Source organism: Psittacula echo (genome assembly GCF_963264785.1).
Source record: "Psittacula echo genome assembly, chromosome: 4".
NCBI classification, from domain to species: domain Eukaryota; kingdom Metazoa; phylum Chordata; class Aves; order Psittaciformes; family Psittacidae; genus Psittacula; species Psittacula echo.
Genome location: NC_137738.1, coordinates 7,210,293 through 7,222,496, shown reverse-complemented (window position 1 = coordinate 7,222,496; position 12,204 = coordinate 7,210,293). Strand labels below are relative to the sequence as shown.

The 12,204-nt window shown below is 52.6% G+C and overlaps 1 protein-coding gene across 1 annotated transcript; it reads left to right on the top strand.

The window, feature by feature from the left end:
• Positions 1 to 4,349: 4,349 nt before the first annotated feature.
• On the top strand, positions 4,350 to 11,871 carry OVOL2 (ovo like zinc finger 2; the record flags this gene model as incomplete). The annotated part of the gene is made up of 4 exons (XM_080615295.1): positions 4,350 to 4,449; positions 5,066 to 5,256; positions 7,327 to 7,516; positions 11,561 to 11,871. The coding sequence occupies 4 exons, from the start codon at positions 4,350 to 4,352 to the stop codon at positions 11,869 to 11,871; spliced, it is 792 nt and encodes a 263-aa protein (XP_080471421.1).
• Between the last annotated feature and the right edge of the window lie 333 nt (positions 11,872 to 12,204).

The following is a 12,204-nucleotide window of genomic DNA, read 5'->3' as shown; positions in this document are numbered from 1 at the left end:
TATGATTCCATGATTTTGGATCCGCCGTCAGAGCCTACGTGGATTTACTGGTGTAAAACGCTGTGTGCATGATGTATTTTTAAGCACAGCAGGAGCATTAAGAGGGAGTAGCTTTCTGTCCTCTATTTAGCTGCTGATTTGCAGGAAACTCCTGGGATTTCACCACCTTTACAACCTTTGCTGCTATATCAGGCTTGGCAGGAACACACCCAGCTTCCCAGGAAGGAATCACTGGGCAGACAGTGGGATCACGGGAAACCAAGTGATAGGGAATAGTTGGGCAGTGCAGGCAGAGCTGGGGAAGGGGCTTCAGGGGCCTCCAGAGCCAAGTTCTCATGTGGTTGTGTTTCTATGGCAGAGTCTGCGAGCTCAGGGCTCTGCTGACACCTCACGAGGGAGAGCACCTCTCCTAAGGGATCACCCTGCACTCAATGTGCGGTGGGCATGGGGTGCGCAGGTCCTTGGGCAGCCTCTTCCCCCAAGCCTCAGGGCTGCGGGTGCCACCGAGGAGGATGCTTTGGGGATGCTGCTGGGGTCAGACACCGGCACGGGCTCCATGGTGGTGCCTGGGAGCCATTTCCATGGGGAGCGTGACGCGGGAGCGGCCGGGCAGCCCGGGGTGACGCCGGGCGCCCCGAGGGAGCGGAGCCGCAGCGAGTGGGTGGCTGCAGAGACAGCGCCGAGCCGGCGGAGCGGAGCGGAGCAGAGCGGAGCGGGGGGGAAGCGGAGGTATCGGTGGAGAAAGACAGGGAGACGCTGGGAGTGGCAGGGGCCGTGGGAGGCAGGGAGACTGAGCCCGGTGAGTCAGCGCGGTGGGTGCTGTGAAGCACAGGCAGGGCAGGTTCTGCCGCAGCCGGCGGAGCCCTCGTCCCCCGACCGGCACCTTCTCCATCCCTCCTCCTCTGCGCGGCCGAGGAAAGCGGGATCGCGCTCCTCACCAGGGCTGCTTGCGGAGCCGCTGCTCGCTCCTGCTGAGATAAAGCTGGCGTGGAGCCACCCTGGCTCCATCCACTGCGGTCAGGTAGTTCCTCATCGGACCTGGGAGCTGGCAAAACCTGGCTTGAAGCAGAGCTCTCTGGTGGCCAGGCTTGATCCCATAGCTGGTGGCAGGAGTGACCAGAGCAGTAGCTCTGCTCTGGCAGCCCGTGCCACTCCAGTGATGCTCACCCACCCCAGCTCCCCGACCTCTGTAGCACCATGGGCCAGTGTTCACCCAAACGTTGACACCAGACATGCCATGATTCCGGTGGGAATCTGCCTTCGGAGGCAACAGCACCCCTTCCAGCAACACACAGTGTTTCAGGTGTGCGATGGGGCACAGGGCAGGGTGAGGGAACCACAGAACCATAGAACCAGTGAAATTGGGAAGGACCTTCAGGATCATCCAGTCCAACTGTTTGCCAGCACTGCCAAGGCCACCACTAACCCATGGCACTGATGGCCTCATCTACACAGTCTGTGAACACTTCCAGGGACGGTGATTCCCCTCGGAGCATGTTGGCTCCTTGCAGGTTGATGCTGAGCTGTGAGACCAAGGGCAGACGTACAGGTGGAAGGAAAGTTAGAGCTTTTCTCTTCTCTTCTCTTCTCTTCTCTTCTCTTCTCTTCTCTTCTCTTCTCTTCTCTTCTCTTCTCTCTTCTCTTTCTCTTTCTCTTTCTCTTTTCTCCTCTCCTCTCTCCTCTCCTCTCCTCTCCTCTCCTCTCCTCTCCTCTCCTCTCCAGTTCCTTCCCTCATCCCTACACCCACGTCCTTGCCCCTAAGCACCTTCTATGTGCTATATGGACAGAGGAAAGGCTGCCAGTTAGAGGGTGTCCTCCCAAAGGGACAAGTCCCCCCGGCCACATTGATCTGCTCCCCTGCGGGGTTAGTTTTGGGAAGGAGCTGGGTGCGATTGCAACAGCGACACATGGCTGATTCATTGTTTGATCCAATCTCTCCCTCCTCATTCCCAAATGATTCGAGTCAAATGAAACACATTTTAGTAGTCCAATCTGTATGGGTGGGTCCCATTGTGCTCTGACCCTACAGGGCATTTTGTACATTTAATTTGATTTACACCCAAAACATACTGGGATTCTCTCCCACACCCAACTAATGCTGAAAATTAAACAAGATTCCTACAGCAAGGTCGGGTGCCATTATCTCCTCGGTGTTGTTATTTATTGAGCAATAGCGGTGCTCGGGCTCTGTGTGCAGCGTTGCTCCTGTGGGTGTATGGAGAAGGCCGACAGCTGCCCCAGTGACGTGTCCATGGGCTGAGGATGATGTGATGCTGCATGTGGGGCCACACTGTGAGCATGCTCCTCCTGGTTGCAAACACCAAGGAGTGGTATTCTTAGGTGAGGTGTTATGGTTTCCTTCTGGGTTATGGTGAAGCAACACCAAGACTTGCTCTCTGGTCTGCATTTCCACCCTCTAGCTCAAGGGGAAGGCAGCCCGCTGACAATGAGATGCTCTGCTTCATGCTGCTGGGGGTGCTTCGGGTCTTCCTCTCCACCCTGTGCCTCTGACGGCGCTGGGCACACCACAGCCCTGACCACTCGTATGAAGGCTCCAGAGCTGATAATAACAATAATCATTCAGTTCCTGATTCAGCCGTGCTTGTAAGTGCATGTCTGGGTTGGAGCACTCAGAGTGAAGTGTGTGCTCCAGGACCTCGCTAAATGGGAACCTCAAAGCAGGATTTAAAAAAGCCCAGACAACATTAAAGTGGTCACAGCAAGCTCTTGGTTTGAGAGAGTTGTGATTGATGTCATTTGTTACCTCTTTTGGCTTAAAGGACAAGGAGTGGTTAAAATGAAAGAAACCTCAAGTTGAAAGCATTGCAAAAAAAGAATCAATTAAACCCCGTGTAGCTGCATTTTGACCTGGAGCAAAATCTCAGACATAACAGAGAAATTACATAGCCTTAAAGAGAGAGAAAGACAGAAAAGGTTTTATGTGTGGTACTGCTGAGGTATTGCCCAGAGGCAGCTGAGGTGGGTTCTCACCTGGTACCTGCTGAGAGGTTGCCCAGAGAAGCTGTGGCTGCCCCATCCCTGGCAGTGTTCAAGGTCAGGTTGGACACAGGGGCTTGGAGCAACCTGGTCTGGTGGAAGGTGTCCCTGCATGTGGCAGGGGGTTGGAACTGGATGAGCTTTAAGGTCCCTTCCATCCCAAACCAGTCTGTAATGGGGCAGCCACAGCTTCTGTGGGCACCCTGTGCCAGGGCCTCAGCACCCTCACAGGGAAGAATTTCTTCCTAATGTCTCATCTCAGTCTCCCCTCTGTCAGTTTAAAGCCATTCCCCCTTGTCCTGTCCCTGCAGGCCCTTGTCAAAAGCCCCTCTTCATATTTCTTGTTGGCCTCTTTAGGCACTGAAGACTGTTATAAGGTCTCCCCTGAGCCTTACAACCCCTTCACGTGGGGTGACAGCTCTTGGTGCTCAGTCCCAGCATTGTGCACAGCTGCTGTAGTGAGGATGTGCTGGGGATGAATGCACAGAGCGCATTTCCATTGCATTTAGTGATAAAAGCAGACTGAAGAGTAGGTGTGAGGCAGGAGAAGGGATCCCGGGCGCTGTTTAAGCCGTGGGGACACGCCATGTGCTGTGCTCAGAGGCTTGCAGTGCACTTCTGTGGGTTTTCTTCTGTTTCTTTTGCTTCCTTCCCCTCCACCCCGTCCATCCTCTTGTCTTTTGTTTCATTTCCACTTCGGGAAGAGGGGAGAGGACAAAAAGCAAATTAGAAAGAAAAAAGGTGTGTGTGGGGGTGTGTGTGTGATGGCTGAGGCACGTTTTTCATTTCAAATCAATGACCGAAGCAGAATAAAGCGCTGGGGTTTTAACAGAAGAAAGCCTTGTCATGAAGGAAAGTCGCAATCAACCAACTTTCTCTGCCCGGCAGCTTCGGTTTCTCCCATGTGCCTCGGGGATCCTTTCCCGTGCTGGGGGTCCCTCGGTGCACCCGGACAGCAGCAGCGCTGCCCTCCTCGCTTTCCTCTTTTTAATTTCCAGACGTTAAATTCTTCTGCAAACATTCATGCCTTAGGAAGGGCTGGAACAAAGCTCAGCTGCTCCAACCGGTCGGACAGGTAAGCAGACTTGTTGACACCGTTATGTTGGCAGCACGCATGCTCCTGCCCAAGTTTCCTGGTGCATTTTTCTATTCCACCTTATGAAACTTGCCCCCCCCTCCTTCACCCCCCCCTTTCTCTTCCCCCTTCCCCTCCCCTTCTCCTCCCCGCTCCTCAGAGGCTCTGCCCCGGTGCTGCGGTCCCGCTCCCCGCGGACGGGCGGGCGGGCGGGCGGGCGGTGGGAGCCGCTCCGCTCCGTTCCGTTCCGCTCCGAGCCGACCCCCCTGCCCTCGCCATGCCCAGAGCCTTCCTGGTAAAGCGCCGGAGCCCGCAGCCGGCGGTGCGCAGTTGGGATGGGCTGCCCGACGAAGAGAGAGCCGACACCTACATCCCAGGTACGGCACCGGCGGGGCCCCGCGCCGGCACCGCCTGGAGGATGGGGGGACGGAACACAGGGAGGGGAGGGATGGGGGGTCCCCGCCAGACCCCAGCCATCGCCCTGCTCCCCCGCGGGTTTGGAAGGGGCTGGGGGAGCCCCGAAGGAGGTTGTAGGGAAGGTCCGGGGGGACCCTTCCTGCCCAGCCGCAGCGGTGATGGGTGCCCGGGGCCGGCTCCATGCCCGCTATCATCTCCCACCCGGGGAGCCCCCCGGGCATTGTGTGTGTGTCCGAGAAGGTGGGAAACCTCGTTTGCATGAGAAAGGTGGCGGGGGGAGAGGAGAGGAAGAAAGGTCCTGGGGTAGGGGGGTGATGTACTCCTGGCTTCCCCCTCTTCCTCCTTCTTTTTCTCCTCCTCCTCTTGCCCTTGCCTGGGGTATAACGGGAAGGCGGTGGAGCTGGCTTGTTTGAACTTTGGGACCGTTCGTGTTTGAGTTTCCGATTGCAGCGGGAGCCGGGGATCCTCCCCCGCCGCCCGGGCCCGCCCGCAGGTTAAACACCGGGGCCCGGCGGCTCCGTGGTCCCCCCCCCTCCGTATTTACCCCCATATCCTCACCGCATCCCCCCGCTGCAGGCGGGATCGGCTGCGTGCTGCTGGGCTACGAGGACAGCTGCAGCCTGGAGAGCAGCGGGAGCAGCGGCACTCGGGACGCGGAGCCCAGCGATCCCCCGACGCCACAGCCCGTCCCTGGCGACCTGGGCACGGCCGGGGGGATGCTGCTGGACCTGGCCGTCAAGCGCCCCGTGGCCAGGTCGAAAATCAAGGTAACCAGGCACCATCTCCTCCTTGCTTCAAGGGCTGGGGACGCCGGGTGGCAACAGTCCCTTGGGCTCCCTTTGCTCTAGAGGTGACAGCACCCATCTCACACACCGTAGGGTGGCAGGACAAGCCTCGTAAGCGATGTACAATCATCTTCCAGTGCCCTTTGCCTTTCCTTATATCCCTGCCTGGGACATGTTGCCCCTGACCTGCTTGGCTCGGGTCCCGCAGGAGCTCTGAACCCATCCAGGAAGGACCAGCCCCACGGTGCCTGGGTGGATTGCACTCCTTCACGTGGGGCCTCCTTAAATGCCGCCTGCGAGGTTCTAGTCAGGCCTTAATCTTCCCTCTGCCCCCCTACCCTCTTGACTTGTCAAGATAGCAGCTAGGAAAAGGTCCTGCCCTGAAGCTGGGAAAGGCCATTGCCACCTTGGGGTGGGCTCGAAGGCTGGGTGAAGTGAAGCAATTAGCTGTCCATTAATTCTGCTGCAGAATCTCTCTGCTGCATGGGCAGGAGCTCTTGCTGCCCGCAGAGCCAGCGGAGTGGTGATTTCCCTTCCCAGGCTGGGAAGGCAAATCATAGGCTGGTTTGGGTTGGAAGGTGCCATAGAGCTCATTCAGTTCCAACCCCCTGCCAGACACCTTCCACTAGAGCAGGTTGCTCCAAGCCCCATCGAACCTGGCCTTGAACACTGCCAGGGATGGGGCAGCCACAGCTTCTCTGGGCACCCTGTGCCAGGGCCTCAGCACCCTCACAGGGAAGAATTTCTTCCTAATGTCTCATCTCAGTCTCCCCTCTGTCAGGTTAAAGCCATTCCCCCTTGTCCTGTCCCTACAGGCCCTTGTCAAAAGCCCCTCTCCAGACTCAAATCCCTCCTGATACCCAAGACCGAGCTCCCAAAGTGCAGTAGTGATGCAGGTAGGGTGGAAGGACCACTGTCCTCTGAACATCCTCAGCAGAGGCCACCCCTGTGCTAGGAAGGAGGAGATATTTTTACCTGTGGCTAGTTAACACCTCGTTAGAACCCTGGCTGTTGCTTTGCTGGATGGAGCTGTAAAAATTCCCACTGTCTCTGCTGGGATGACAGCCCTGTAGCCACCCTGTTATTAATATAATGGTTAAAACTAGGTTTTCACCCTAGCTGTATGTGGCCACTTGAGATGGAGTCCTACCTGTTGCCCAACAGATACTTCCCAGCTGCTCCCCCTCTGGTTTCACACCTTGTGGTTTCACGGCTGACTTCTTTCTCTAACCTTTACAATTTCAAGTAGCGTTGCTTTGGTAGTAAGTGGAGGAGGAGGATCAGGAAAAATAACTGGCTCTTCAGGAAAGAGAAACCCCAAACGTATTCCTTTGGGAAGAGCCTTAACCTATAATTTAACCTGAGCTATTAACTGTCACAGCGAAACCTCCTTTTGGCAGAGTTGGGTTTTCTCAGCGTGCCACAGAAACTCCCCAAACGCACCACGAGGGCCAATGGACGCGTGCGCATGGTGCTGTGCTCCGGTGGCTGCCCACGTCCCAAGCATGTCTGCTCCTCCTTGAGTAATTAAACTAATAGCCAAGTATTTGCATCGTCCAGACATTAAGCCTTCCCTCTGAGGAAGACTCTTCCCAAGAGCTGAATCATCAGTGTCTCCCTTAGTCAAGTTAGGTCATGGTGTTGGTGCAATGTATTTTGGTGTCAGGAACGGGAATGAGGAGAGTAACCCCTAATGACACTGTGCCGTTAATTAATGAGACCAATGGGAGGAGGTTAATCATAGAATGGTTTAGGTTGGAAGGGACCTTAAAGCTTATGGATGTAGTTGGATGAGGGTGCCTGCTCCTGGGAGGTAGCCAGTACATAGGCTTTGCTTTAGCATTAGTCCCAAACCGTGCACTGTAAGTCACCCGCTTGATCTCAAGGGAAGCATGAAGGTTTCACCCGGCAAGAGTCTGCAAATGCTTTCACTTTGAATACATCCCATGGATGTCTTAATGCCATAATAAGTCGTCCCTCCTTGTTTTGTTTGTTGCCTGCTGGTCTTTGGCATCTCGATGCCCACTCACCCCGTCCTCTCCCATTCCTTAGTTCACCACTGGCACCTGTAACGATGCTATGGTGCATAGCTGCGAGCTGTGTGGCAAAGGCTTTCGCCTGCAGCGGATGCTCAACCGTCACATCAAGTGTCACAGCCAGGTGAAGAGGCACTTGTGCACCTTCTGTGGGAAAGGCTTCAATGACACCTTTGACCTGAAAAGACATGTCCGGACCCACACTGGTGAGAACGCATTTCCGAGGGGGGTTGTGGGCAGCTCTGGGTAGCGGGAGGTGGGAGAAGAGTTGAGATGGGATGAGAAGAGGGTGAGAGTAACCCAGCAAGACAATAATGCAAATACATTAGCAAAGAATAGAGGGGATGTAGTGGAGGAAAGGGAAAATATGAGTGTGGACAGATATAAGTCCTGGGACTAATGAAGTCTGAGGACTTCTCTGAATCATAGAATTACAGACAGGTTTGGGTTGGAAGGGACCTTAAAGCTCATCCAGTTCCAATCCCCTGCCATAGGCAGGGATACCTTCCACTAGATCAGCTTGCTCCAAGCCCCATCCAACTTGGCCTTGAACACTGCCAGGGATGGGGCAGCCACAGCTTCTCTGGGCACCCTGTGCCAGGGCCTCAGCACCCTCACAGGGAAGAATTTTTTCCTAATGTCTCATCTAAATCTCCCTTCTGTCAGGTTAAAGCCATTAATGAAATCCGTGTGAGGCAGTGTGGGTGGCTGAGCTGCCATCCAGATGTGCTGTAGGTGCAGCTGTATGCTGCTGTGCTGGTCAGCGAGACCAGGATAACCCTCCCGATATAACCCACTGGGATAACTCACCGTATGTTATTGCAAGTCCAGCCTATAGCGCTGAGCGGAGGCAGGCGGTGCATGAAAATGCTTTGCCCTCTAGAGGCAATGAGCAGCAGTTTCTTGGGGTTTTGCTCTTGGGAAGCTTTCCTGCTGGCTGTCCGTCGGGATGGGGTTATGGCTTGATTTTGGCACTAGCTGGAGGAACCAGAGTGTGGCTTATGCTGTACCTCCAGCTTCTTTAGGGCAACTAGGCACATCTGACTTGTGCATCCTGCCTGCTTTGGGCTACCAGCTCCTCCAGTCCTTTCTTGGAGCTGTTTCTCTCTGCAGATCCAGCCATCCAGATTTGTTTGACCACTGGCCTAAACCATCTCCACATTTCCTGGGCAGGTTCCGACTTGCCAGGTCTATGGTTACCTGCTGGTTATTTGGGCTCGCTCTGCAATGCCTGTATTTTGGCTTAGGCACCATCAACCAGGCAAACTGCTGGAGGTGACACAAGTATTTTATCATAGAATCCCAGACTAGTTTGGGTTGGAAGGGACCTTAAAGCTCATCCAGTTCCAATCCCCTGCCATAGGCAGGGATACCTTCTACTAGATCAGCTTGCTCCAAGCCCCATCCAACTTGGCCTTGAACACTGCCAGGGATGGGGCAGCCACAGCTTCTCTGGGCACCCTGTGCCAGGGCCTCAGCACCCTCACAGGGAAGAATTTCTTCCTAATGTCTCATCTCAATCTCCCCTCTGTCAGGTTAAAGCCATTCCCCCTTGTCCTGTCACTACAGGCCCTTGTGAAAAGCCCCCCTCCAGATTTCTTGTTGGCCCCTTTAGGCACTGGAAGGTGCTCTAAGGTCTCCCTGGAGTCTTTTCTTCTCCAGGCTGAACCAGCCCAGCTCTCTCAGCCTGTCTCCAGAGCAGAGCTGCTCCAGCCCTCAGAGTACCTCCATGGCCTCCTCTGGACTCGCTCCAACAGCTCCATGTCCTTCTTGTGTTGGGGGCCCTGGAGCTGGACACAGGACTGCAGGGGGAGGTCTCACCAGAGCAGATTAAAGGGGGGAGAATCCCCACCCTCGGCCTGCTGGTCACGCTCTGGGGATGCAGCCCAGCATACGGGTGGCCTGTGTTGGTTGGCAGGAACTGATTCTTAGCAGCAGAGCTGATGAAGACAATGCCACTGGTTTCGATGGGAAAGCATTGGCTGCAGCACATGTTTTGTGCTGTTTTGGTTTGTTTGCAAATCTGTCATGTTCAAAAGGAAAGCTGTTATTGCAGCAGGGAGCTGCCACTGGGGTACAGCTGAATGTGGAGTTGGTGCTTCTAAAGTGAATTTTCAACCTGTTCCCCTATCCTTTGCAATTCAGAAACTGAATCCCAAAGAATTTGCCTGGTTTGTTGGGTCATGGAGGGTGAAGGCTTGGCTGCTGCAGCAGTATCAGTGATGTATGATGTATCTTTTCCAGGCTGAAATATGGCACCTCTTAAAGTGGTGTGGCTCTTTTTATCTCAAAGCTGATTGCTGTTCAGGAAAGCTGGACTGTATTTGAACATGAAAAAGCAGACAGGCTGGAAGTGGTAGTGCAGGCTTAAATAAACCTACAGGCGCAGTATGTATTGTAACCAGACTGTGCAATAGCATCAGAGAGTGGAAGCCAAGTGTCCCAGTTTAGCCTCATGGTAAAAGCAGACTGAAACATTAAGAAGTAACTAATATACACAGTAAAATAAAGGTTTAAAATGATTAAAGTAATGACGAGGTTCCCACAGCCCTCGTGCTTGTATTCACACCTGTGGAGCTCTGTTGGCAGCAGGAACCAAGGACAGTGGTTCAGCTTGCCTTCAGATGAGCATGAAACTGCTCCCAAAATACTGTTTGTAAAAGAGGCATTTTTGTGTGTGAATTCTAATGAAGATTTGGAGTTTCTTTCCAACTGCATTTTGATGTGACTGAAGCAGTCTCACAGCAGTAGGTGTTATAAAACTTTAATCCTGATACTTTAAGCTGGTGCAATGGGCTAATTGAAGTTGAGATGCTGCTTGTTGGAACCTCTAGTTTGGATATCTGGTTGGAAGCTCAGTGACAGAGTGGTGACCTTAACACAGTGTGATTAGAATGTTACATCTGTCAGCGTGGGTGTGTGTGGTTTGCCCTTTCTTGCCTGGCTCACTGTAGGGCTGATCTTCACATGCTCGTCTCACCTTTTATTGGGAAAAGAGTTCAGGTAACTCCTTGCATCAGTTTTAAGGCTAGCCTTTGCTTGAAAACTCACTGGGCTAGTCCAGTAAGTCAAATCACAACTGGTTTTATTTTTTAAAGCATTGCTAAGCCCTCAGTTGTTTGTCATTCAAGTACGGGGGGTTGCTCTTAAATCATGTTGGTTGGTGGTAAATGAGTACTCTACTGCTCAGTCTTTTTGTAATGTTGGTTGTCTGTACTCAACAAAACTCCTTGGATATTCAAATTGCAAGCCAGCCCCTTCTGCCTCTTCTGGAGACACACACACATTTCTTCTATCTCAATGCAGTTCTCATCTGGAACTTGAGCTTGTCATCTCAGTCATCAAATCCGTATGCTATGAAAACACTCTCACTCATTTTAAGTACTAAGATTGCTGCGTGTTCGCGTTGGGCTGCCCTTCACTGAGGCTTGGTCACTAAAAGAGGAAATTTAACATCTCACTGAGATACTGTGTTCATTAGAAAAGCCAAATTGAAAGGCTGGCTGAAACCGCTGGTTTTACCTGATGACAGGACTTCAAAAAGTCGAGTCTAAAGGAGGCAGTTTTGCAGGAGTTGATAACAACTTCTTCTTTAGGAGCAAGTGCTGCTGGGCACCTGCTGTCCTCAGTGTCTGCCTACACCTGCTCCAAACTTTTTGAGGTTTTCTATGCCTAAATACATCAACCCGTTCCTGATAGTTTTAGCCTGAAAGTAACATTTTATTTGGACAGAGGGTTCCTCAGGCTAGTAGCTCCCTGCTGGTAGGTATTTGCTCAATATCATAGAATCAAGAAGGTTAGAAAGACCTTTAAAATCAACCATTCCTCAGCACTGCCAAGGCCATCACTAAAACATGTCGCTAAGGGGCTCGTCTCCATGGTTTGTGAACACTTCTATGGACAGTGATTCCAGCACTGCCCTGGGCAGCCTGTTCCAATGCCTGACTGCCCTTTTGGGGAAGAAATTGCTCCTAGTATCCAGCCTAAACCTCCCTTGGTGCAGCTTGAGGCTGTTTCCTCTTGTCCTGTCCCTTGTTCCTTGGGAGAAGAGACCAGCCCCCTCCTGGCTCCATTGTCCTTTCAGGTAGTTGTAGAGAGTAAATATTGGCTCAATATGGTGAGTGAGCCAATAGGTTCAATGAGTATTGAGTTCAATTGGTTCAATGCCAGAGCCTTGCTCTCAGCTAGTTCCTCACTTGGTTTTAAGAAACATAAATCAGAATGCTAACCTCTGTCTCTTAACGTTGCAGGGATTCGTCCTTACAAGTGTGAGGTTTGCAACAAAGCCTTCACCCAGCGCTGCTCCCTGGAATCCCACCTGAAGAAGATCCACGGTGTGCAACAGCAATATGCCTACAAACAGAGGCGAGATAAACTTTATGTGTGTGAAGACTGCGGCTACACGGGCCCCACGCAGGAGGACCTGTACCTGCACGTTAGCAACGTGCATCCTGGAAGTGCCTTCCTGAAAAAGACCTCAAAAAAACTGGCGGCCGTGTTGCAAAACAAACTGAGCCCTGTCTTGCAGAGGACCTCCAAAGATGATGACAAAGATGAGTAACACAATGGATTACAGTGGTCTAAAGGAATGAAGTTTACATGTAGGACTATATATATATTATTTTTTTTAAACAATTTGGAAAGGAATCCCCAAGATGAAACTGATGCTTTCGCTAACGGGGCTGTCTTGATGTTGGTAGAACCTCAACTTGAAAGAAAATACTCCCCTATACGATGTGAGCATCAGACGTTTTTATCTGGCGAAAGGAAATGGAAAGCTTGGAAGAAGCTGTCACCTCTTGGATGGAGTATTTTCTGAACTGAACCAGGCAACCCGTCTTCTGTTTCAATTCTACCACACATCCAAGAGGCCACTGACAAATAATTTGCCTTT